The sequence below is a fragment of the Notolepis coatsorum genome, assembly GCF_963971535.1.
Source record: "Notolepis coatsorum genome assembly, chromosome: 19".
Taxonomy (NCBI): domain Eukaryota; kingdom Metazoa; phylum Chordata; class Actinopteri; order Aulopiformes; family Paralepididae; genus Notolepis; species Notolepis coatsorum.
This window is the reverse complement of record NC_140183.1, coordinates 33450852-33478822: the sequence shown is the minus strand read 5'-3', so window position 1 is coordinate 33478822 and position 27971 is coordinate 33450852. Positions and strand designations below refer to the sequence as shown.

General features: G+C 42.1%; 2 protein-coding genes across 2 annotated transcripts in view; both read left to right on the top strand.

Annotated features, from left to right (window-relative positions):
* iqgap3 (IQ motif containing GTPase activating protein 3) overlaps positions 1–26091 on the top strand; it is a 143106-nt gene extending 117015 nt beyond the window's left edge. The window contains exon 38 of the mRNA XM_084336515.1: positions 23186–26091. Coding sequence (XP_084192641.1) covers positions 23186–23299 — 114 coding nt within the window. The 3' untranslated portion in view covers positions 23300–26091. The remainder of the gene's footprint in view (positions 1–23185) is intronic.
* A 1584-nt stretch (positions 26092–27675) lies between these two features.
* LOC311246201 (transcriptional repressor p66-beta-like) overlaps positions 27676–27971 on the top strand; it is a 139451-nt gene continuing 139155 nt past the window's right edge. Inside the window, exon 1 of the mRNA XM_084336318.1 lies at positions 27676–27806. The gene's annotated coding sequence lies outside the window, so the exon portion shown is untranslated. The remainder of the gene's footprint in view (positions 27807–27971) is intronic.

Genomic DNA, 27971 nt, shown 5'->3' with positions numbered 1-27971 from the left:
ATATTGCTGTCAAATGGTGAATGTCTCGTGCTGATTAAGTTCACTGAAGTCTAAACGTAGCGTGATTTGCCAAATCCAATGACTATCTCCGCCTCCCAACGCAGCGATACACTAATCCAGCATCAAGCTCCTACCCACCTCTCCTCAGCCAGTCGCATTGCAGCAGCGTCACACCCCAAATTAATCTTGCATCGAAAAAGAAAAACATGTTAACAGGTGAGGGAAATCTCTCTTACCTAGGCTTTCTCCACTGGTATTTAACCCTGGTTGACACAGTGAATGACAGCTGGTAATTGACAGTCGCACGGCACGAGACCACTGTACAAGAACCGTGGAAAGATCAGAATGTTATAAAAAAAAAAAAAAAAAAACGCTATAATGTGGCATCCTCTCAGTGAAGAGAGCACCGCAAACATGCTGCGCTATTTGAAGAGGATAAGCACAGACCCAAAATGACCAACAGGGAACTGCATCCAGCAATACTACCCCAGAGTCTAAGGTGAGGACACATTTAAATCACAGAAGTGTAATGTTAGTCTATTGGAACTGTATACAGTTATCGACGCGTTCTAGTTATAGCTGCTTATTGCTAGCTAACGTTACTGACTAACGTATCAGACTGCCACTGATTAATCCATAGTTCACACTATTTTATTCTTATTTTTAATATTATTATATTGTTATTCCTATTTTAGTCCTATTGACCTAAATGTTTATTGTTGTTCAATGTGAGCGATACATAGTCTGCTCTGTAGTGCCGAATTTCCCTCGGGATTATTAAAGGATTTCTATTCTATTCTATTCTATACTAACACGTAATGTTACTACCATTGCGAGTTAATTGGCATAACGTTACATTTATCTAAACGAACGCGGAGAAATAGACGACAGGCTATAGGCAAACTTCACTTCAGCTACACAATGAATCCATATTCAGTGAGGAGGGCCCGCTGGAATTTAGCAGCAATTATCAATATCGACCAGGAGGACAGCGCGATCTAAGGGACATGTTTCATTACTAGTCAAGTGTCATTACTTTAGTTATCAAAGGTGGAATCTCTGGACGCAATGACATTATGTAGTTTAAAGCTAAACTAAGTTTTTCTTTCTTGTTAGAAGAGGGATAACTTATTCAGTTAGATTTGATTTGATCTTTATTTATCTCTAACATTTTCAACCATAAACACACATTTGTAATAACAAAAAAAAATAAAACGAAATAAAATACATTTAAATATATTTTCCTATGGAAGGAATAATCAACATGGCTCCAATTGGTTGACTATAACAGCACCGTGACCAAATATCCCTATACTAGCACCTTGTTAAACACTTTTTTTTTATATTTATTTTTAATCATAATTATTCTTGTGAAATCTTTCCACCATGGGAGCCTTTTGACTAAATCAATTTATTCTCCCCTTCTCTGAATGGTGTTTCTTATGGCAATAACAACTATAGACGACAAAACCAAAGTAAAGAAACTACATTTGATTTTTGGGACGGTTACATTCACTTTGGGACGGTTAAAATTGTATTTCGGGACGGTTCTGGGACGGTGGTGAAAAAAGTTAGTCTGGAGCCCTGGTTCCATCGCTTTGGTCTCCTGAGGCTCGCTGAATTTAACATTCATCAAAACGCATCAATTATGTATCAAGTTGTCAACAACATGAATCACAGACTGTCTGAGCTTGTCCCAGTCTGCCAACCACTGCACATCCACAACACAAGAAATAAGCATCTTATATCTGGCAAGAGGAGAAGGCTCAATTGTGCTAGCCTAAGCATAGCATGCAGGGGTCCACAGATCTGGAACAAGCTTGACGAAAATCTAAAAATGACTAATACCTTTAAAACCTTTAAAAAATCACTGAAAGAGGAACTGCTAAAATCATATCTCTAATTAAAATTATAACTTACGAATAAAATTGTCTGTATTATGTATCTCTGTTATATGTCAGTTAGTAGGTAGGTGTGTAAACCTACCCACGTTGTATTGTTTTGTTTTGTTTTGTTTTTTGTTATTGTTTTGTTGTTTATATTCTGTTTGTATCTGTGTTCAGGCTCCCTCCAAAAGCTTTAAATAGCTTCTTGGGAGACCTGGCACATGCACACAATTTGCGACATTGATATCACATGAGGATACTCACATGTAAATGTATCGTGTGTGTGTGTGTGAATAAATTCATTCATTCATTCATAACTGGGTTAGGACATTTGTAGGGGCCAGTTTTGAATTGCAGTCTCCCGTAGGTGTTCTTTGAGAGTGTTTTTGAAGGTGGGTAGTGATTCACATTCCTTTACAGCTTTGGGTAGGGCGTTCCACATTGTTGTGGCATAATTGCAAAACGTGTTTAGTCCCTTGTTTGAGCCGAATCTGGGTTTTACATGATTTCTGGAGCTCCCTCTGGTGTTGTGATCGTGGTATTCACTGACCTTTGGGAAGTATTTTGACATGTACATGGGTACCTTGGTCGTGTAGTGTATCTTGTAGACCAGGCCCATTGCAAGTTGCTGTACTCTGTCGTCTACTCTAAGCCATCCTAGGTTGGCAAAGTGTGCAGGGGTGAGGTGGGTTCTAGGAGTCAGGTCAAGCAGTAGTCTGACTAGTTTGATTTGAGATGTTTGTAATTTGGTTTTTAGTGCCTTTGAGGTGCTTTGGTACCATGAGGTGCAAGCATAGTCGTAGTACCCTTGAATGATTGCTCCTGCCAGAGTCTTCAGGGTATTCTTGTTTACCAGGGAGGAGATCCGGTACAAGAATCGAGTTCGTTGATTGACTTTTTTTTATTACATTGGATGCCATTTTGTCACAGGAAAGATTAGCCTCTAGGATGGAACCCAGGTAGGTAATTTCATCTTTCCTTGTGACAATATTGTCACCCACTGTAACTGAGAAGCCGTCGGTCTTGCTGAGTTTGTTATTTGAACCGAAGAGAATGGACTCTGTTTTGCCCATGTGTAATGATAGTTTGTTGTCGGCGAGCCATATGCAGATTTTGCCTAGTTCCGAGCTGAGGGTTTTTTCAACCTGTAACTTGTTCTTGTCAGAGACCAGCAGGGCTGAGTCGTCCGCAAACAGGAACAAGTTGCAGTCACAAGCTGACGACATGTCATTTGCATAAATTAGGAACAGTAGTGGTCCTAGTATGCTTCCTTGTGGAACACCACAGTTCACTGTGAGGGGGGGGGGGGATAGGGTACCGTTTACCTCCACCATCTGTTCTCTCCCCTCCAGGTAGGATTGTATCCAGCTCACTGATAAACTATCAAAACCAATTGCTTTTAGCTTGTCAATCAGAATGGTGTGATTGACAGTGTCTAAGGCCTTTTGTAGGTCTAGCATGACCATGCCGCAGTATTTGCCCGCGTCCACCTCTTGCTTGATGTGGTCGTTCAAATAGAGAAGGCATGTGTCAGTGGAGTGGGATGTTCTGAAGCCAGATTGGAATTCGTAGATTAGATTTTTATCCGTAAGGTACTTTTCGACCTGTTCGTATACAATTTTTTCCATGACTTTCGAGATGGATGTAAGGATAGAAACAGGGCGGTAGTTGCCTGGGTCTAATTTGCTGCCCTTTTTGTGCAGGGGTGTTACTCTCGCTATTTTGAAGTCCTTGGGGATGTGTCCCTGTTTTATGGAGAGGTTTATTATGTGTGTGATGACTGGGGTGATGGCGGCTGCTGAGTCTCTAAGGAATTTGGAGGGGATGTTGTCATGGCCAGTGGCCTTGTTCGGTTGGAGGGCGCTCAGTTTATTGAGTACCTCATCTGTAGTTACCATTTCCAGTTTGAAATCGTCTTTGTGGACGCCTAGGTTCTTGTAGTATGCTACTATGTGTTCTACCCCATACTGCCCTGAGTGGGAGGGTAGTTTGTTTACCAGTGTTGTGGCTATGTTTGTGAAGAAAGTGTTTAAGTAATTGGCTACATCCAGTTTGTCTGTGATGAGCGTGTTGTCAGTCTTTATGTTTATGTTTGAGAACCTGGTTTTAAGTTTTTTACTGCAGCCTAGTTGATTATTGAGTAATTTCCAAAGTTCACGTGGTTTATTTTTCTTTTCCTCAGTTTTGTCATTGATGAAATTTTTTTTTGCAGTTTTTATCATGGAGTTTATGTCATTTCTTAGTCTGTTTCTTTCTAGTTTGAGTTCAGTCACGTGGGCTTGGAGTTCACTGCTTGTGCTTTTGGTAAGCTTTGACTGACTTTTACGAAATTCAGAGCATTTTTTGTCTCTGGCTTTCATAGCGGTCAGTATTTCAGTGTGCATCCACGGCTCAGCGCGATTTTTTACCCTGGTGGTTCTTAGGGGGGCCATGTTGTTTAGTATTGTTGAGAATTTGGTTTTGAAGCCAAGCCAGGTTTCTTCAACCAGTGTACCATTGAGTTCATCTGACCAGTCCAGGCTCTTCAGTTCAAGGTTAAAGGCCTCGCTAGAGTAGGTTTTGAGGTCTCTAGATGTGACTGTTTTGTGACAGCCAGCCTTTTGCTTTAGCTTTTTGCGGGTACAGAATATCATATAATGATCACTTAACCCGCATGCTATAACCCCTTTATTGGAGATCATGGACTTGTCGGAGGTCAGGATGAGGTCAATGGTAGTCTGAGTTGATTCACACACCCTTGTGGGTTGGGTGATTAGCTGGCTGAGGCCGTGCAGATCACAAAGCCTACTGAAGGCCTTGAAGACGGGTGCTGCTTTACGTAGCATGTCCGGCGTGTTCCAGTCCCCAATAAGGATTTTTTCTACGCCCTCCACCCCAGTTAAGCATCCATCAAGTGAGTCATAGAAGCCACTGTGTTCTGGTGGTCTATAGATTGTGCCTATTAGTACTGATTTTGCCCTTCACAAAGGCTAGAATAGATTAAAAAATACTTTTTTTCATGGAACTTGGTGCTTATCGTGCTTGGCTCATTTGAATAGCTAGGTCCGTCGTCTCCACTTGTTGTGTAGGGCTGGGCGATAGTATACTTGTATCGCGGCTTGTTCTACATGAGATGTAAATTAATATATCGTGAACATCGAGTATATGTTGTCATGTCAGTTTCTAAGCCGCTGCAGCTGAGATTTGCTTTAGCGCAACGCTTTCCTCTCATTTCATTATAGACACAGACCAGTGCGGACCTTTAATGACATGTAATTGTCATTTCATTAGACACAGACCAGCGCAGACCTTCAATTGAATTGACGCGAGCAACGGGCTAACTAACTAACTAACGTTAGCCGTAACCTAGACAGCGGAGTGACTCCATGACACAAGTTCCATTAGTGAGGAAAGCGGGGGGAGGGGGGGGGGGGGGGGTTATATTGACGAGGCTTGACAACAGAGGTTCAAAGATAACTTCAGATTTATTGGCTATTCGTTTCTTTATATCGCATATATGCATCAGGCTCCTCCAGGTTCCAACTCTGTGTGTTGACACCCTAGTGTGACATCATCAACTACGACAACTTAACACTTTGATCGCCATGGTTAAATTCATAATTTACCATCCCTAGCCAGCTCTATTTGTCTATGGAGAAGTTCCCCTTCTTTGCAGGGCTATAACTTTTTAAATTGTATTGCTAAATTGACATTATTATGGCCCATTCAATGTCCTATATCTATTGTTCAGGGTGTAGCAACGTTATACTTTTTCATTCACATATTCATACTAAAATACGGTCTAAAGTATAAGTATGTTTTTATCGTTTTTTGCAGCTTTCTCCAGAACTTGATTTATAGCCCTAAATGCATTATATTGATGATCAAATACAGTTTGATAGCGATCGGTGCCAGATAAAAAATGTCAACTGCACGTAGTTCTAGAAGTTACTACGTATGATCTGATGTTGACCGGATGGGCGGGGGGTCGTTTATAATTCCGTGGGCAACGTTATATCATTCATCTAGTGTGGGTGATATGATCATTAGAGCAGTTAGTATAGAGGACATTAGAAAACAACACTGAAACTCACCGTAGCTTCCTCGCGCCGTTGGCAGATGAGCGTGGAACAGAATTTTTTCTATTATGGGATGGAGAAATACCCGATCCATTTCCAGGTTGTATAATAGTATATACGTCCAAATCATGTTGTTTATCGAGTTATTGGCAACGGATCGCTATGTATTGTGTCGAGCTCGAGTCCCGCGACCTATAGCAAGTGATCGGACCGAATTGAAATGAAAGACGTGTTACGGCGTCTTCGGCAGAATGAGCATGGCGGGGAAAGACGAGTTTCGGCGTCTCCGGCGATTAAAGTGTTAAGAAGCTCAAACTCAAACCTAATACATCACGGGGGGACTGGCTCTCTCGCACTCTCTCTCTCTACGTTCAATGATTTACTAACTGGATAGTTGATGATAAACATTTAATTTCTTTATCTGAAATATTAAAATAATTAGGTCTGCTATAAGCCATTATCCCTTTGTGTGTGATTATTATTCTCACAGTAGTGTGTATATAAAGTGTGTGTTTTTGGCTAAAGTGGATAGAAAACACAGTACTGTGCAAAAGTCTTAGGCACCCAAGCAGTCCCTATGAGACGAGGTATTAAATTATAAGGTAGCAGTCCCTATGAGACGAGGTATTAAATGATATGGTAGCAGTTGGGGCTGGGCCATTAATCGAAATAAAATTGCGATCTCGATTCATAGACCTATGCAATCTCATTTAAAAATTATGACTTTTTTTTATTTAAAAAAAATATATTATATATATATATTTTTTACTTCACTTAACTTTTTTAAATTATGATGGTTCTGACTTGAGTTATTTTGTATGTTACAAGAGACTTTTAGGTTTAAGTCAAGCACTTTCATATATGTTATGTTGTCTGTTTAAGAAAGAGTGCAATAAATGATTTTATTGAAGTAATAAGAATCGTGTGAGAGAATCGTGATCTCGATTCTTAGAGAAAAATCGTGATTCACATTTAAGCAAGAATCGCCCAGCCCTAGTAGCAGTCCCTATGAGACAAGGTATTAAATGATAAGGTAGCAGACGCAGTCCCTATTAGACAAGGTATTAAATGATAGGGTAGCAGTCCCTATGAGACGAGGTATTAAATGATATGGTAGCAGTCCCTATTAGACAAGGTATTAAATGATAAGGTAGCAGTCCCTATGAGACGAGATATTAAATGATAAGGTAGCAGTCCCTATGAGACAATGTATTAAAGGGGACATGCATTGTTATTCCTAGCACTATTTGGGCAACTTTACACAATTCATGTGAGTCTATGGAACACCTCTGTAAGGTTTTATTCAAAAAAATTCATTGTTTTATATTTCTAATCAAGTACTCAAAAGCCCCATTTTTCTCACTTGGAATTTCGGCCTCACTTGGAATGTTGGCCTGGCTCCGCCCATAAGCACTTTGAGTGACAGTCATCCACACAGTCTGCGAGTGGCAGAGAGAGAGAGAGAGAGAGAGACACGGAGCACTGTGTAAACAAAGCTGCGTGTGTGAGATTAGCAGGTCCCCTTGTCTCTCTCTCTCCCTCTCCCGTTTGAGGAAGTCTTCCACTGTGCGCTACTGTGCTACAGCCATAGACGGGGCGTTAGTTATGCTCCCGAATCGAGAGGGAGATAGAGAGGGGGAGAGAGAGAGAGAGACAGACAGAGAGACGACAGCGCGATGCGCGGGTGTGTATGTGTGCTCTGTCGCAACGGTGTATCTGTTTCTCCCTCTTTCTCTCGCTCGCTCTCTGTCAAACCCCGTTTGATGAAGTGTCGGGTTCACTATGCGCGCCACAACCACAGAGCCAATATGATCACTATCCGCTCCATCCTCGCCTCGTTACGTCACGATGCGAGTCAAATCAGAATTACCTAATTAAATCGAGCAGGAAATGGTCTGAGCTGAATGAGAGCAATCCGCCAATATGGTATTTAGAGACACAGACACATTGATACTATAATACAATGCTAGACACTGAAAAAAGCCATTTATAATGCATGTCACCTTTAAATGATAAGGTAGCAGTCCATATGAGACAAGGTATTAAATAAGGTAGCAGTCCCTATGCGACAAGGTATTAAATGATAAGGTAGCAGTCCCTATGAGACAAGGTATTAAATAAGGTAGCAGTCCCTATGCGACAAGGTATTAAATGATAAGATAGCAGTCCCTATGAGATAAGGTATTAAATGATAAGGTAGCAGTCCATATGAGACGAGGTATTAAATGATATGGTAGCAGTCCCTATGAGACGAGGTATTAAATGATAAGATAGCAGTCCCTATGAGACAAGGTATTAAAATGATAAGGTAGCAGTCCCTATGAGACAAGGTATTAAATGATAAGGTAGCAGTCCCTATGAGACAAGGTATTAAATGATAAGGTAGCAGTCCCTAGTCACTGGTACTGTTCCAACCTGCTTCAAACATGCAGTGGTCCCCTTCTGAAAAAACCCAACCTAGACTCCACCCAGCTCAATAATTACAGGCCAATCTCCAAGCTCCCATTCCTATCAAAGGTCCTTGAAAAGGCTATTCTCTCTCAGCTGTCTCCCTACCTGCACTTGAATAACATCCTGGACACATTTCAGTCAGGTTTCAGAGCCAACCACAGCACAGAATCTGCCCTGCTTAAGGTCACCAATGACCTGCTCCTCACTACCGACAACCGGGACTGTGCTGTCCTTATGCTATTAGACCTCAGTGCAGCTTTCGATACAATAGACCATGCTATTCTCATTGACCGTCTTCACCAGGCAGTTGGTGTCAGTGGCACAGCCCTATCATGGTTCACCTCCTACCTCAGTGATAGAAGCTTCTCCGTTAATATCGGAAACTGCTCCTCTGCCTCTCTCTCTTGCGGGGTTCCACAAGGCTCCATCCTTGGCCCTATCCTATTCTCCCTATACATGCTGCCCCTTGGTCTGATCATTAAAAAAACACAACATCGCTTTCTATTTTTATGCTGACGACACTCAGGTCTATCTCCCCATGAAACCCAACAATATAAACAATCTCGACAGTCTTCGTTCCTGCCTAGACGACATCAAATGCTGGATGGCACACAATTTTCTACAGCTCAATCAGTCAAAGTGTGAAATCCTCCTTTTCGGCCCTCCGAATCAAACCAGTGTCATTGCCAGCAGCCTGGGTAACCTGTCTCCCCTAGTCAAGCCCTTTGTTAAAAACCTGGGCGTAAATCCACCATAACCCGTCTACAACTCCCCCAAAACGCTGCCGCTAGACTGCTCACAGGTACCCGGAAGAGAGCTTACATCACCCATGTACTTGCCTCCCTCCACTGGCTCCCGGTGCGCTTTAGAATAGACTTCAAGGTCCTTTTATTGGTTTACAAAGCCCTAAATGGTAAGGCCCCTGCTTACCTAGCAGACCTCCTCACCCCCTATACCAACGCCAGGGCCCTCAGATCGGCTGATAAGGGTCTCCTAACCACCCGTAGGTCTAACTTCAAGTCTAGGGGGGGACGTGCTTTTGCGGTCGCAGCCCCTGACCTCTGGAACAGCATCCCCATGTCCATTAAATCTGCCCCCTCCATCGAGTCTTTTAAATCAAAACTCAAAACCCACCTATATCGCCTGGCCTTCCCTGACTCACTTTGACTCTTGCCGTACTTGTTGACGTGTTGTTCTGTTTTTCCTTTGTCTATCCGTTGTTTTTCTTTTTTTTCTGTTTATTTTATACTTTTCTTTGTTCTTAGCTTAGCTATGTGAAGCACTTTGGTTGACAAGCGTCATGTTTAAACGTGCTATATAAATAAATTTGATTGATTGATTGATTGAAGGTATTACATGATGAGGTAGCAGTCCCTATGAGACAAGGTATTAAATGATAAGGTAGCAGTCCCTATGAGACGAGGTATTAAATGATAAGATAGCAGTCCCTATGAGACGAGGTATTAAAGGGGACATGCTATTCCTAGCACTATTTGGGCAACTTTACACAATTCCTGTGAGTCTATGGAAGACATCTGTAAGGTTTATTTTATTTTATTTTAATCATTGTTTTATATTTCTAATGGAGTACTCAAAAGCATCATTTTCCAGCCTCAGGATTTTAGCCTGTTATTGGCTATAAGCACTTTCAGTGACAGTCACCCACACAGCGTGATACGAGAGAGAGAGATGTAAAAAGGGCTGCGTCTGTGAGATTAGCAGGTCCCCTTGTGTCTCTCTCCCTCTCCCGTTTCAGGAAGTGTTGCACTGTGCCGCGCGCTATAGACGGGCGTTAGTTATGCTCCCGAATCGAGAGAGAGAGAGCACTGTGTAAACAGGGCTGCATGTGTGAGATTAGCAGGTCCCCTTGTCTCTCTCTCTCTCCCTGACAGTGCGACGCGCGTGTGTGTATGTGTGCTCTGTCACAAGGGTGTATTTCTCCCTCTCTCTCTCGTTCGCTCGCGCTACAACCACAGAGCCAATCGGATCACTATCCGCTCCCTCCTCGCCACGTGACGTCACCATGCGAGTCAAATCAGAATTACCTGATTTTTTCGACCAGGAAATGGTCTGAGCTGAATGAGAACAATCCGCCACTATGGTATTTAGAGACACAGACACATTGATACTAACTACTATTACTATAATACAATGCTAGACACTGAAAAAATACATTTATAATGCATGTCCCCTTTAAATGATAAGATAGCAGTCCCTATGAGACAAGGTATTAAATTATATGGTAGCAGTCTCTATGAGACGAGGTATTAAATGATAAGGTAGCAGGCCATATGAGACAAGGTATTAAATGATAAGGTAGCAGTCTCTATGAGACAAGGTATTGATAAGGTAGCAGTCCCTATGATACAAGGTATTGATAAGGTAGCAGTCCCTATGAAACAAGGTATTGATAAGGTAGCAGTCCCTATGATACAAGGTATTGATAAGGTAGCAGTCCCTAGGAGACACATCTACATCAGTGCACAGAGCTGTAATTAACAACACAAGGATTCAGTGTCCCCGATGACACCGGTGGCTACATTCAAACTCATTCACTCACAAACTAAATTAATGTGTGCTAAACTGTTTTACAGTTTTTGGATGTGTGTGAGATTATGTGCAAAATAAATCAGTTTTTTGGTGAAGTGCCCCTTTTTAATCATGTTAAATAATGTGGAACAGAAAATGTGTGTTAGAATTCACCGTTCTGTCTGCTTGACTACTGTATGTGTAGGCAGTCCTCTGTTCTCAGGGGTCACAAAGCAAAATGATTGAGAACCACTGGATTCGAGTTTCTCTGAAGGTGACACTTTTATTCATGTTATAAATCATTTATTTCCAACCACGTGCTATGACTGGATGAAAGGCATTCCATGAGTGAGTGCTCATAACTGTAATATAGGAACTGGTACCTTTTTTAAAATGTTAACAGTATCACTTTGCATTGCTTGCATTTTATAAAAAGCCATGAATTGAACTGTCACCCATAACATTGGATGGGTGCCAGGAGAAAGCATACAAGTAAGGGTAAGATGTGTGTTGCTTAGCAACGGGGAACTAATATTTTGTCTGTAGAGGAACAAAAGTAACCAATAGCCCCCATCTTTGGTTAATGCTTGAATTAATTAATTCAACCTTTATTTTAAACACGAGGGACACTGAGGTTTCCTTCATTTACAGTGATGTTGAGTATACAACTAAAATAGATAGAATAAAATAAAACAAAGATAAAAACAACCGCATGATTAAAATAAGATAAAAACAAGTAATCACTGCACGATAAAAACTAGATAAAATAAGATAAAAACAAGTAATCACAGCACGATAAAAAATAGATAAAATAAGATAAAAACAATTAATCACAGCATGATAAAAACAAGATAAAAACAGGACAAAATAAAAGCAGACTAAAAACAATTACAAAATGACATACAATGGTTATTAATCAAAGCCTTGAATTGTCCAAAGGTTGGAAGAATATCAATCTTGGCTGTTTTTCTCAAATTAGAACAAGATTAGAACAAACTCAAACCTTTTGATAGAATCCAGAATTCCAATCCAACATGTAAGGGGGTTGCTTACCAACAAGAGCTATAAACAATTACCAATGTTTATCACACCTCTCTGCAAGATGAATGCATTATGAATGCAATGTCTGCCTAAGTGCATATCAAGTGTTGAGTTAGCCGAATGGTAAACGGCGAATGTCTACAGCAGTGATTCCCAACCTGGGGTCCGCCAGGGGGCGCAGGGGGTCCACCAGACCACAGATGATTTGATGTCTTTTTTTTTTTTCTTTTTTTTTTCTCCAGAGAAATATTTAATTAGCATATTTTTATCATCAGAAGCATGAATAGTCTCTCCACTACAATAAAAAATAAAGATAAATAAATAAACATCTAGACATGATTTTTGAACGTTAACAGTAGGCTACCGGGTAGCCGCTAAAACGCGAATCAGTTGACTGTATCACTTTCTGTAGCTAGCCTAGCACGCTAGTTAACTTTCTCGGCTCGTCTGCAGTCAGCCGCCAGAGGCGAAAAGGAGATGACGGCAGCTCATCTGCAAAAAAAGTTAGGACCTACAGCAATCGCGAAAATTACATCACCATAGGCTTCACTGAGGGACCAGACAAACGACCTGAGTGTGTGATTTGTGGAGAAAAGTTGGCAAACTCGAGCCTGAAGCCCAGCAAGCTGAAGAGACATCAGGCGTCTAAGCACCCAGAAACCGTTGGGAAGGATCCGGACTTTTTTCGGAGGAAAGAACAGTCTCTCAAGGCGAACAAGCCTGTTGATGTTAGCGTGGAGCAGGGGTGGCAGTGATTTACAGAAGGCTACCGAAGCCTCCTTTGAGTGTTCGCTTTTAATTGCAAAAGCAAAGAAACCGCACAATATTGGCGAGCAGCTCATCAAACCAGCCTGCATCAAAATGGTTTAGAAACTGTGTGGCCCACAGGTGGCGGATAAACTAAAATCAGTACCACTCTCGAACAATGTAGTGAAAGACCGAATTGATAAGATGTCAAGTGATTGCGAGCAGCAGCTGTCAGAAAAGCTTAGAAAGGGTCCATTTGCCATACAACTTGATGAAACTACAACTGTCGCAGACGAGGCTGTGCTCATCGTTTATGTGCAATATATCGAAAATGAGGATCTGAAGCAGGACATTCTCATGTCAGTCAACCTTACTACCACCACTCGAGGTGAGGATATTTTTACTGCAGTGGATTCTTACTTCATTCAACATAAATGCAAACCGTTCACCATTAGGGCCTGATTTGAGAGGATGAATACAGGATTTGAATATTGGCCAACATTTTGAAATACATATGGTGCAAGATTAGATTTGTTGATTGAAGGCACAAGTCAAAGAAGCATAGTGGGTCTAATTATGATGCATATGCCTGTGTATAAGCAGTTTGTTATTAAAATGACAAAAAAAAGTATTAAAATGACAAAAAAAAGTATTTTATGGTATTTTATTAGGAGGGGGGTCCAGGAATTTCATCAGATGTTTGGGGGTCCCTGGGGGAAAAAAGGTTGGGAACCCCTGGTCTACAGTGTGGGAGATCCGAATTCGAGTCCAGGCTAAGACGACACTTTGCCAGACCTGGGGAAACCCAGGGGCCGACCAACACGAGTCTCAGTGACCGGCTGGGTGACTGACTCCCCATGTGTGAGTGTTGTAGCCTACTGTCCAGACCATCCAGACCATCAGACATCATTCATCATGAAGCTTCGAGCGACTAGTCAAAACTGCTCTTCTCTACCAGGCACCTTAGACCCCCTTCAGTTCACATACAGACCAAACAGGACCACGGCCGTTGCCATCTCCCTGGTGACACATACTGCACATATGTGAGGATGCTCTTCATAGCTCAACATTCAACACTGTCATTCTCTCTAAACGTATCTCCAAGCTCGCTGATATTGGACTGGAGACCTCAATCTGCAGCAGCTGGATATTTGACTTCCTGATGGGCAGACCTCAGTTGGTGAGAATCGGCAGCCACTCCTCTTCCTTGCTGACCCTTAACACGGGTGCTTCACAGGGCTGTGTGCTCTGCCCCCTCCGCTACTCCCTGTTTACCTACAACGCTCCAATGTCGTTATCAAGTTCGCTGACCGACACGGCCATCCTGGGCCTCATCGTGGACAATGATGAGATGGCCCACAGAGAGGAGATGAAGACACTAACCAGCTGGCTCTATTTCACAAATCACTATAGAGAGTGGTGGAGGTGGCAAAGCACAGCATCATTGGCAACAGACTCCCGGCCATCTAGGATATCTTTCATTAGTGGTGCCTGCGGAAGGCACACGGCATCATCAACGACCATAGCCACCCAGCTGTTCTCCCTGTTACTGTCTGGCAGACGATACAGGAGCTTGGCTGCACCGACCACCACACTTGAGGACAGTTTTTACCACCAGGCCATCAGGTGTCTCAACTGATAAACCTGAATATTCCACTTTGCATATCTGCTTACCTGCTGTCTACACTGTCAACCATGACTGCTACATACTGTACCAATGTGCAATACTGTTGTATACGCTTGTCCAGGGCATGAAATTATAGCCCGCCACCCGCCATTGGCGGGCATATTTTAGGTTTGGCGAGTGAGACTGAGAGGTCTGTCCGCCATGTGGCGGGCAACCAAATAGTCATGTGAAAACCGATCGAAAAACATGATCCAATTCTTAGTAGAGTTCTCACTCGCTGACTTCTGTCTCAAGCACACAGACCTGCAGCGCACTGCTCCTCCTCCTCCTGCCCCTCCCAAACCCGTGTAAACACAGAGGCTATTGCCTCGGGCAGTCTGCTGACTGCTCTAGTCTAGTGGGACCTCCGTGAGCTAACGTTAGCTACCATTACAAAATGACCCAGTCAACTATTCACTTTTAGTTTAATACATGAGGCATTGTCTAACGTTATCTAGCCGGCTAGCTACTGATAGCTCCTGATATCAACAAATGCTCCAGCAATAGTCTAGTAGTGCATGATACCTCCGTTGGCTAGGTAGCTTACGTTAGCTCACTACGAAATGTCCCAGTAAACTAAATAGTTCACTGAGGCGTTGTCTTAACGTTATCTAGCCGGCTAGCAGTAGCTACAGATAGCTCCTGATATCAATGTCTTATAACATTGATTCGATGCGTATTCGAGCCCCTGGCTTCCATCGCATGAGGGCATGCTGAATGTGATTTGACCAAAGCAGAGTATAGGGTCCAGCTGCAGCGCCGGAGAATCCTTGCTGGAGCTGGAGGCTACTCGAGTATACACACAGACAGTGGAGCTGTTTGCAGATAGCGAGCATTTTGACTTGTTGCGTGGTGGCGATGTCTCGCAGATAATACAACTACAAGTATGATTATATAATATATATATTTTATTTAAAAAAAATGGCTGGTAAGAAATATGCTTGGCGGGTACATTTTTCCCATCTACCTGCCACTGGCCGGTGAGTCAAAAAGTTAATTTTGTGCCCTGCGCTTGTCACTTGTACGTTTACACACAATCCTTATTGTCATGTATATACTGTAGTGTTACTGTATATTCATCACACTCCATTCTCCCACATGTCATTAATTTTGTGCAACACTGTTGTATACATCCGTCACTGCTGGGGCTGGTCATCATAATGACTTGAACATGTGAGAGCTCTATCCCACCTAACATTATTCTATTTAATGCACTCTGCATCACATCTGTGCATTCCTAGTTCATAGCATATAACAAGTCTAGCATGAAAACACATGAAAAGCCATGTTGCATCATCCTTCCGGTTTGTTTGTTTGTTTGTCTGTCTGTATGTCTAAATACATAGACGAAGACAACAGGCTTCCATGCTGTTTGTGTATCGTATGTTTAAATACATAGGTGAAGACAACAGGCTTCCATGCTGTTTGTGTATCGTATGTTTAAATACATAGGCGAAGACAACAGGCTTTCATGCTTCCTTGACCCAATTTCTTGCTGCATTGGCTAAGGCCAAGATGATACACTGAATTATTGATATCCCCTCGCCTTTTCTTTCCAAGGAGTTATGGAAATCTTCCTATTAATAATATGTCCCAGCTGCTATATAGCTCTCATATAGCAATACCCCAACCCCCCATACATGCAAATGTATGTCATAAGTATGATTGTGGGGGAAAAAACATATTCATCAACAGACTGGAGTTGGATATTAACTGTTTCACCCTGGGAGCCATAGTTTTGCAGAACGCAGTTATCATTAAAAAAAATAATAAAACTAGAGACGACTGATGTTGTTTGATGTTGACCATGTGGGCGATTTCTCCCCCACTCATATTAGTGCCACCAAGTAAGATATTCAAATTTCTCAGTGTGCACTTTTGCAACAGTCCCTTAGCATCCAGAAGTCAGTTTGCACATTATACCCCCTGGAGAGGAAGAGCTCCTCCCTGAAATCTGAGTTGCATGTGTGATGTCACTAATTGGTCGAACCGATCATGGTCCAATATGTGGTCACTTGACACTTTTAGCTTCAGAATACACAGAACCCTGAGTATGTATTGATTGACATGTCCTGAAACAATATAGTCTGCTGATTTGGGAGCCTTCCAACAATGGGAAAACCCTATACTAGAAAGCTCAGGCCATCCTTCCACTACACTCAGATTATAGGAGTCTGACAAACTGGTCTGAGACCAGCACTGCAGAAAGCCCAGGCCATCCTTCTTGATGTTGACCACCCACTACACTACAGTTCCACACCCTCCCCTCTGGTACCTGTTTCAGGATTAAAACAGACAGTGTGGGAGCGCAAGAAAGGATGAAACGGCAGACGGTAGTCAAGTTCGTACTTCTTTCCTTTACTTTCCCAACATATATTTACATACATCCAAAAGAGTGCAGAGACGTTAACGTTACTCATACTAGTGACAGCAGCCAGCTGACAGCTGACAGCTGACATATGTAAGTTACACAAGAACACACCCCCGTTCCCCAGAATCCCAGTCTTAAAGGAGCCCTCACTCCGCTCCTAAAGTCCAGTGAATGTCTGCACCATTGTGCGTGATAAGTGAGTCACCACAACAGCATATTTTCCAGAAGCTGTTAGCTTGTTAAATAGAGAGGCACTCACACTTTACTGTAGACTAGAACCCATTGTGATGCACTTTACTGTAGACAAGAACCCATTGTGATGCACGTTACTGTAGATTTTAATCCATTGTGAGGCACTTTACTCTAGACTAGAACCCATTGCGATAATGTGTGTATGATTATGTCTGGTCTTTAATACATTATTTTAAAAAAGCACGTAAACTACAGCGGTGAAAAACTGAGTCAAGTAATCATGAGTTTGTAACTCTGACGGTGTCTTCTGTCTGTAGTTTTGACTAGTGTATTCGGTCTGTTATAACTGATGGTGTATTCCATCTGTTGTTATAACTCTGACAGTGTCTTCCGTCTGTAGTTTTGACTCTGATAGTGTATTCTGTCTGTTGTTATAACTTTGATAGTGTATTCTGTCTGTTGTTATAACTTTGATAGTGTATTCTGTCTGTTGTTTTGACTGATAGTGTATTCTGTCTGTTGCTTTGACTGACATGTTGTTTTGTCTATTATGGTTCTCGAGGTGGCATTATTATATAGAGGTTTTAACATTGAAGTCAATGGGCACTTCCACATCCGTACCCCAAATTCAATCAACATCAACCAATATAACATTAGCTGCAAAGTGAATAAGATGAATTGTTCCAAGTTCAACTTTATTATTATCCCAGAGGGCAACTATTTTACAGGTCGAGAGAAATACAGCAGACGGCACAAAGAACAAACCAAACTTAAAGTGTCAAAGTGAATTGGTCATCTGCTCATTGAAAGGCGTACATGGGGATCTAGGGAATTAAAGATGGCGGGCAGGCGGTGAAATAAATTAAGCAAATTGGCGTCAGTTTCCATGCCATTTGAACAAAGCTCCTCACACAGCTACCCCTGAAAGAAGCACTCTGTTATTTCTGCTCTGCTCCGGCCAGATTTGATTGGTTTGATTTATTTATGATGCTTCACAGATGCTTCACTCCGTTCTCATACTTTTTGACAAGAATTTCTCCAGACCTGCCAGTCGTGGAGCTTTTTAGAATCAGTAGGGATGTACTGATACCATCTGTACCGGGTCCCATACTGTACTGATACCATCTGTACCGGGTCCCATACTGTACTGATACCATCTGTACCGGGTCCCATACTGTACTGATACCATCTGTACCGGGTCCCATACTGTACTGATACCATCTGTACCTGGTCCCATACTGTACTGATACCATCTGTACCTGGTCCCATACTGTGCTGATACCATATGTACCGGGTCCCATACTGTACTGATACCATCTGTACCGGGTCCCATACTGTACTGATACCATCTGTACCGGGTCCCATACTGTACTGATACCATCTGTACCGGGTCCCATACTGTACTGATACCATCTGTACCGGGTCCCATACTGTACTGATACCATCTGTACCTGGTCCCATACTGTACCGATACCATCTGTACCGGGTCCCATACTGTACCGATACCATCTGTACCGGGTCCCATACTGTACTGATACCATCTGTACCGGGTCCCATACTGTACTCATGTGGAATCAGTAGGGATTATACAGTACCATCTGTACCGGGTTCCATACTGTGCTCAGTGTTTCCCATTAATTACCTAGACTGTGGCGGACCACCACAGTCTAATGGGAAACACTGTTTTTTTTATATAAAGTTTGCCAATAGGGATGCATCAGTAGTATTGTCAGTGGTAGTAGTCGTAATAGTAATCCAGTATATATTTTTATTTTCTAAAAAATAAACCAGTTCAACACAGGTAACTACTTTTGCTTCATTTCTTTGATGGCTCAAATGTATGCTCTAGTCTAGTGCCAGTGGTTCCCAAACCTCTCCTCGAGGCACCCCAGCCGTTCCATGTATTTGTTCAATTCCACCACCAGCACACCTGATTCAACTAATAAAGGGCTAGTTAAGTTGAATCAGGTGTGCTGGTGGTGGAATTTAACAAATACATTGAACGGCTGGGGTGCTTCGAGGAGAGGATTGGGAAGCACTAGTCTAGTCGATTTTGTGTTTTGAGCACAAAGTTCATCATAGATCTAGCCTCTTTATTTTGCTCTCAAAGTGCACCAGATTGATGCATTTAACTTTAAAATGTACACACACAAAATCTCCGGGGAGGCATGCCCCCGGACCCCCCTAGAGGGTCTGAGGTTCACCCACCACAGTCTCACAAAATCCTGTGGGAAACACTGCTGTGCTCATGTACTCGATACTAATACTCAGTGCAACGTTTGTTCAGGAAAACACAAAGTTGAATGTTGAATATTAAAACATTTATTATATTTATATTATTTAATATGATTTCTATTTTAACTTAAAATGTCATGTTGTATATTTTATTTGTTACTGTCAGAAAGTAAGAAACATCTGATAAAAATAAGACATGTTTTCAAAGTCATTGTTAGAACTGTAATGGTTTTATTAAATACTCATATCGCTACTCTATTGGTAAATACTCAAATGTAAGTACTTATACTTGGTCTGAAAAATTGGTATTGGGACATACCTAGAAATTATCAGCATTCTGATTAGGGTTCAATTCACTTTTTTATTCAGGAAGTGGATTTTCATTCAAATACAATACAAAAAATTATAATGGATTTTGTTGTAACAACTGTAACAATGACAATAAAGATCTATTCTATTCATTCATGAAGATAGTTATCATCCAGTCTGTCTGAACCAGAACTACTTCCAAGGTGATCGTTGTCACTTCATGCCGTAGTTCTGGGGAAAACTACAATGCATGTGTTCATTGCAGTGATGAATTATACTATAGTGACCAAAACAAACAGAACTGCTCTGTGACTTGTTTTAACTGTTTTTGGATAACAATAGAGTTCTAGGACTTCTGGATATGAGCTATGTATATAGTCTGCTGGATGGACCATACTTTGTAAGTAGAATAATTGCATTATTGGTTTTGGTCTTTTCATAGGCTATGTTGACAATAACATATCCTATGAAAAAATTCAGAATTTCCCCAAGGGGATCAATAAAGGAATATCTTATCTTATAAGAAAACAATACAATTACATAGGCTTTATCCTTTTATAGTGATAAAGGACTTTTGTTAACTCATTGACCGCTGGGGATTAGCCTTATCCTGTGGTAGCTACTGCCACGCTGTAAACCATGGGAGTTAGTCACCTTGTTTGTAGAGCTAAATCTATTCTATATTATAGCCATGGATACAATACTATAGTCATTTGACATTGAGTTTCTTAGATAATTTGTCCATCTATACGTTCCTGTGTTATACCATGGTGAAGTATGGTTTTAGAGCGGCCTAGTGTAATTCATGAAATGCTTAGTTATGGCAGTATACGTCGATTCCATTGTTGCCATCCGTTGCCATGTCTTGCCTGTACAGGGTTCCCACGGTACCTGGAAAACATGGAAAACATGGGATTAATTTGTTCATTTTCCAGGTATGGAAAGGCATGGAAACTGAGCAAAAGTGACCAATTACATGGAAATAGAAACAGTTGTCCTGGAAAATTGTATTGGATGATGTGTAATAAAATGTAACTATTGAGCACAGAATTAACATGAGTTTATAAAAACCCTTTAAATGGAGGATCCCATGTTGTAGAGCATGCTCTTGGCATCCTATTATATGGTATATTGGATGTTGGAATTTGATGCAGGCAACTTGGTGAGCCAAGGGAGCCTTGGCATCTACAGTGAAACTTGAGTGAAACTTCTTATGCAAGTTTATCCTCAAATGTAAGTAGCTGTGTTTTAACTGTGTGGTAAACCTGGGTTTATCAACGTTAGTTAGTAAGCAGTGCAATCTTGCTAACTAGCTAGCCAACGTTAGCTCTCATAACGAGCCAGTTAGCCAGTGCCAGGTACAGTAGCTAGCCAACGTTAGCTCTCATAACGAGCCAGTTAGCCAGCGCCAGGTACAGTAGCTAGCCAACGTTAGCTCTCATAACGAGCCAGTTAGCCAGCGCCAGGTACAGTAGCTACCAACGTTAGCTCTCATAACGAGGCAGTTGGCCAGCGCCAGGTACAGTAGCTACCAACGTTAGCTCTCATAACAAGCCAGTTAGCCAGCCCCAGGTACAGTAGCTAGCCAACGTTAGCTCTCATAACTAGCCAGTTAGCCAGCGCCAGGTACAGTAGCTAGCCAACGTTAGCTCTCATAACGAGCCAGTTAGCCAGCGCCAGGTACAGTAGCTAGCCAACGTTAGCTCTCATAACGAGCCAGTTAGCCAGCGCCAGGTACAGTAGCTAGCCAACGTTAGCTCATAACGAGCCAGTTAGCTAGCCCCAGGTACAGTAGCTAGCCAACGTTAGCTCTCATAACTAGCCAGTTAGCCAGCGCCAGGTACAGTAGCTAGCCAACGTTAGCTCTCATTACGAGCCAGTTAGCCAGCGCCAGGTACAGTAGCTACCAACGTTAGCTCTCATAACGAGCCAGTTAGCCAGCGCCAGGTACAGTAGCTAGCCAACGTTAGCTCTCATAACGAGCCAGTTAGCCAGTGCCAGGTACAGTAGCTAGCCAACGTTAGCTCTCATAACGAGCCAGTTAGCCAGCGCCAGGTACAGTAGCTACCAACGTTAGCTCTCATAACGATAGCCAGTTAGCCAGCGCCGGGTACAGTAGCTGGGAGCATGCCTATGTTCCCCCGGGTCCTATGTTCCCCGGGTTCTATGTTCCCCGCTTTGATTGATTGAAAATTTTAGACCACCAGCCCTGATTCCAAACTCTAACCTTAACCAGTTTGAAAGAGGGCCTAAGCTTAACCGTTCTAAACAAGGCGGACATTAATCATTAATAAAATAATAAAAATTTATAAAATGTTCAATCTATTAATCAATCAAAGCGGGGAACATAGAACCCGGGGAACATAGGACCCAGGGAACATAGGGATGATCCCCTGTAGCTAGCCAACGTTAGCTCTCATAACGAGCCAGTTAGCCAGGAAGAGAAGAGGCCGTGAAGATGGAAGAGGAGGATGACAGAGGAAAAGGGAGAACAGTGGAGAGGAGTTGAGAAGAGTAGGAAGAGAAGACAGGAGCGGACACGAGAGGGGAGGTGTGGAGAGAAGAGGACAGGATGAGATAGGAGAGGAGTGGAAGAGAGAACATATATCAATCCCAGTGCTCATGTGTTCCAGTTCAATAAATTGTTGTTCATCTACAGCTTGTTGCATTATTTCATGCATTGATATTATCAATAAGACATAATCTCTAAGCATTTACAATGTAGGCTTGACTGGCACATCTTTTAAATCAAGTAAGTAGTCAGGTGTCCTAGGGGGTTGTGTGTGAGGGGAGGGGGGCGCGGATGGGGGCGGAAAACTTCAGGGGCCTATAGATCATCACTTAATATGGTACCTGGAAAATCAGGAGGTAGTATGGAAAAAAATTTCAAGGCAAGCGTGGGAACCCTGCTGTATACGCTATTATCCCGAAATCAAATCTAGATCATAGCTATTATGTTCCATCATGAATGCATGAAAGGGGGGGGGGGGTCGTTTCTGATAATTTTATTGTCAGTAACAGCATTCGCATTGAACACTAAAAACGGTTATCAGCCCGATCGGTATGAAAGCATTGCAGGATCGAGCTAAAATGTACATCAAATCGCCCTTACCTGTGGCCGGGAGTAATCCAAAAAGAATATTCCAATTGTTTCATCGCCATCTGGTATATTCAATGTCCATTTGCTCGACGGCATAATCCACCATAACATATGGATCGGGCATATTTGACGGATTTAATGTAACCGGCAGAAGGAAAATGTAACCCGAAACCCTTGGCCATCCCACAGCCCAGGATACAATGTTAGAAAGGGTGCTTGATACCGCTGTCTAGCGTGATGCGGCCGGTATTGCACCTAGGCATTCTCAATGCGATTCCCAATGTTAACCCCGAGTCAGTGGGTCTGTAATGAATAGAAATATCGAATAAAAGAAATAACGAGTATACTCGTTGGCGTTCAACGATTGGCGGCCAATAACGGGTATAATCGTCATTGACAGTGAATGAGTTAAGAGTCAGCATATCATCAGCATATAAGTGTTTTATGTTTAAATATTCAGTAGATTGAATAGGAAGTTAACTGAATCCAACCTTACGTTATTTATACTGTATTTCACTTGAATCAGCAGCTGCTGCTTGCCCTGAATAAGAGTGAAGGGGACCCTTAACGTCATAACATTGTGTGTGTGTGTGTGTACAGGACCTGCTTCAGCTGCAGTACGAGGGCGTTGCGGTGATGAAGATGTTTGACAAGGCCAAGGTCAACGTCAACCTTCTCATCTTCCTCCTCAACAAGAAGTTCTTCAAGAAATGAGCATAGCCATGCCCTTTTTTCAAAAAGATTTGTACACAATATTATATCTGTTCATAAGTTGCTACGACTACATTTTCATTTATTATTCCTGTTGTGTGAAAACCTTGCACTTACAAAGAACAATGAGTTGCTACATTGATTACGTGCCTGAACGACATAGAACAACAGCAGCAGCTTCATCAAGTTACATTTACCAACACCAGCTAGTTTGGGAGATGTTATAAGTAACACAACATGGCTGAAGTGATGTATCTTCAAGTGAAGCTTTCATCACAGGACCAGCAATGATAATAGAGGTTGTCTCTTGAATACTGTTTTTTATTATGGCTAGCTATCTGAAATGGATTAAATATGATTCACGTACTGAAAATTAAGTAATAATGGCACCATATTAAGGCTTTAAGTATTTAATAGAACTGAGCATTCATACCCGATACCCATACAGAATGAATTTTAAGCTGTCATATCAGGGTATTGGGTAGCTATGTTCCTTAGGCTTTGAGATTAGGTAACGGATTGCATTTGACTTGTTTTTAAAAGTGAACTTGGCAATGTTAAGATATTTCAATTTATTTTTTTCTTCTTTTTTATCTTTAACTCATTCAGCGCCGGGGATTTTCCTCATCCTGTTCTAGCTAGGCCACGCTTTAAAGATAGGGGTGCGTCACCTTGTTTGTAGAGCTATATCTATATTCTATATTATAGCTAAGGAGACAATACTATGGTCATTTGACAGTCGGTATCTTCCGTCGAACATGCAAAAAATAATAACTTTTTTCATGTATACGTTTGTGCGTTATCCCGTGGTGAATATAAGTATAGTTTCGGAGTGATCCGGGCTAATTCCTGGAAAGCTGAGTTATAGGGCGCTACGTGAATTCTACTAAAAGCATTGGCGTTTCATCCCTGGACACGCTACTATTTCCAATCAAATGTATATAATAGGTATTATGTTTCATCATGAAAGGGGGGGGGGGGGTCGTTCCTGATGCTTTGATTGCCAGTAACGGCATTCGTTTTGAACACTACACGCGCTGATCAGATGGATCGTTATGAAAGCATTGCAGGATCAAGCTGGAATTGACGTCCGATAGTCCTTACCTTTGATTGGGGCTATTCCAAAAAGAATATTCCAATTGCTTGATCTCCATCTGATGTCCATCTGGTCCACGACATAATCCGGCACAACACATGCATCGAGTGTCCCGGACACTTTTCAATGTGATCGAGTGAACCTCTAGACTTCCCTGTACTAACATTCTCCGCCCGGTGGGGTTTCAATGTAACACTGTCTGAAACAGGGTTTACTGCACTCTCGATACTGCCACCTAGCAGGATATGGCCGGTACTATACCATCTGGGTCCCAGTATGCCTTTTAACGGAAACATACAGGTCCGTGACATTGACATTGAGTAGAATATTAAAATCGAGAAAAAGGAAAACGGACCAAATAACGTATATATATACGTGGTTGGCGTTCAACGGTTGTCGAGCAAACACGTATATAAACGTTGGCGCAGATTGAGTTAAAGGTGCTATAGGTAACATTCAGCCACTAGATGTCACACTAGAGCACCAGCATGTAATTTATCCAATCAGGTGTATTCCACATGGGGAAATGGGAAGTGGGGAGGGGATACATACCTGCAACATGTAAACTACATTCATTTTGGACTGGCAATTATTTTTTTAATGATTTAATCACATGAGGTTAAGCACCTTTAACTCACATGAGCAGCTTTATTCTATGTTGAGGAATTATAACCAAAAAGGGCCATGCACATAAACACATACAGTGTACCTCTGGTATCTCGTATCAGTGTATGTATGACCTTGTTTTTATTGATTAATTACTTCCACTTGTTATCTCTCTCGTTTTATAATATCCTCCGCCATGTTATACAGCAGCATCCTAATCGTATTTCCTCTGCTGTTCCCATGTACCCATTCAGAATCTCCCTAGGCCTCTCTGTCATACATAATGTATAGATTGTGCTTAAATAGAAACACTTCCATATAGCAGTCAAGCTGCGGTCCGCACATGACTACCAACCCTACGTGACAGTGCTGCTCTCTGTACTGTATACCATTTCAGCTGTTTTTATTAATAATTTTTTTTTACTCTTGTGGGCCACTTGGGATTTTATTGTGGTTTTATCTGATGTTTACTCCATTAAAGTGCTTCTCTGGTGAAACACAGGGTGAAAAGGGAGAGACGATACTAGCTATGAACATTGGGACACAAGAAAGTAGGGTCCAGTTAACACGAGGAAAAGAACCGAACGGTCAAATGGGCAACGATGCCTTATATGTATAAAGGTGATTAACGTCCATATGTTTTGCATTTTAAATGGTTGGGGGGAGTCCTGAATGTCTGCGGTCAGGACTGCACAACTGTTTTGAACCTCTGTAAATATTTACTGTCATGTCTTTTGTCCTTTCCCCCACTGTACCTCTTTCATTGTGCTTTCTGTGTTTACATTCTGTCTGTTTGATTTGCTTTCCTCTCCTGTTTCTCTGGCTCATGCCCATGGCGCTTGCTCTCAGTTCCGTCTGGATAACTCCTAAGCCGACCGGGCTTCGGTGAGAGGAGTTGGATTATCTTTAGGGGGAAATGTCCAAACACCAGCATTATTTTCACAACACAGTTGTACTGTACCTACGAGGGAAGCATTTTCTCAATGTAGGTCTTCTGAATTGTATACCATCTCACTCCTAAATGTATACTGTCTCGCTCCTATGCAAAGACTGCTTTTAACACATAACTTAATTTTTTTTTACATTTACACTAATAAATGTTGAATGATGTCAATATGTGTGTGTAGTTTTCATTGTTACACGGCATTTGCTGGTGGGTCAGTTTAGGTTGGTGGTACTGTAGGCTGCCAGTCACTCAGATCAATGTGTTACTGGCCGACCAACACCCTGCCCTCATAACCAGTATACTCAAAACAATCTGTTCCATCAGTCACGGTAAGGGTTAAGTTGGCCATCGGACATTTTAGAATGCAAAGCACTTCTAGTGTTGAGCTCACATACCCGTTGAGTTTCACAAAGTGGTTACTAACAAAACCCGTCCTGGATCTCCGCTCGCCCACTAAAAGTATTGGATTGTGTAAAGACAGCGGGTAGTAAGTAGGTTGACGTTCTTTATCTATACTGTAAATAAGGTGTGTAGTAGCGGTACACCGCCGCTTGGTGGTGTTGTTGCAGAGGCCAGTCTTTACCATCTACAACCAGAGCGGTTGAATTCTCCCAAAAGGGAACAATATGAACAATATTGGTTAATGGTTATGTGATTTATCAACAAAAGAATTGACTGTTTCAACTAATACTATGATTAATTATGTGTATGATGACCAATGGAAATGACATTGCAATGACAAACAAAGCTTTATTTAAAAGTATTGAATGTTTGTACTTTGCCTCTGAAAATTATTTGTTTGTAGAATGTAGGATAGCTGGTGCTGAATAGTAGAGTAGTCTAGTAGGTATTACTAAATCCGTAGGCCTGTTGAAGGAATGAAACGTGACCGTTTGAAAGACCTGACTCCTAAATAACAAAATGTATGCCAAACTTCAAAGTAAAACCCCAACCATGAATAACATCGAAATGATTGGTTCGCCTATCAAATTAATTTGCTTATAAAACTCTTAATTACTTTTCAGATAATGTAATAGTCTGTATTTTGCGGAAATATTCGTCAATCAACACGGGGTAACGATGTTTCATTCAAAATGGATACATTGTTATTTGGAATGTAACACAAAAAATCTATTGCATTGTTGGCATGACTGGCGGGCGGTGCGACGCGACATCCTCTACTCCACTTTTTCTCCCCTCCCCTTCACACAACAATGCTGCATTCGTTTATGGTCAGGGGTGGGAAGTTGGAAGTGGGGAAACCCGTCATCTTCCACCTATGTGAATTCGAGCTACAAAGCCGGAACAACATGGATGCTCACACTAAGCTTTTTTGGTAATAGACCTTACAATTTGTCTCGTATGAACCACAACTCACAAATACAGTTTACAACGATATATAGCTAATATACTTACAAATGTACTCGTAAAACACCCACTGACAGCATCAACGTGTATATGACGTGAGTGGCCATGTTGTAATTACGTCAAATCATGACGCCGTGGCTAAAACTGAGACGTTGATATAGCATAACCGAATTTGCGACTAGGAACTCCGAGTTGTATCAAATGTTTCCTAGTTATAAATTGGAATTTCCGACCTCCGAGTTATAATCGAACGCGACACAACACACCTTCGGGAGGGCGCGTCAGCGACACGAGCGCGCGGACCAATAACGTGTCTGTCTGGCTGCGGACTGGGAGCACGAGAGCCTCGTCGAGACCCAATCAGCGCGGTTGTATCAGCGCGTGCCGCGGTGCCTGGGACTGACTGGTTGTGTGTGGAGTTTATTCTGCAGCCCCGAGGATCCCAGAGACTCAACCCGGAGCCAGTGAGACCTGCGGGGGCGAAGGCGAGTCAGGTGAGACCGAGGACTCTGCCGCGGCCTTGCTATGTGGACCGGAGTTGAACTAGCAGCCTCCGCCTCTCTTGTTATCAGGCTCTCGATACGGTTCTGACGCCTCAACCGGGGAAGTTGGGAGGGTAGTAGTATTGAGTGTTTGATAGTAACGGTAACGGTCTTTAT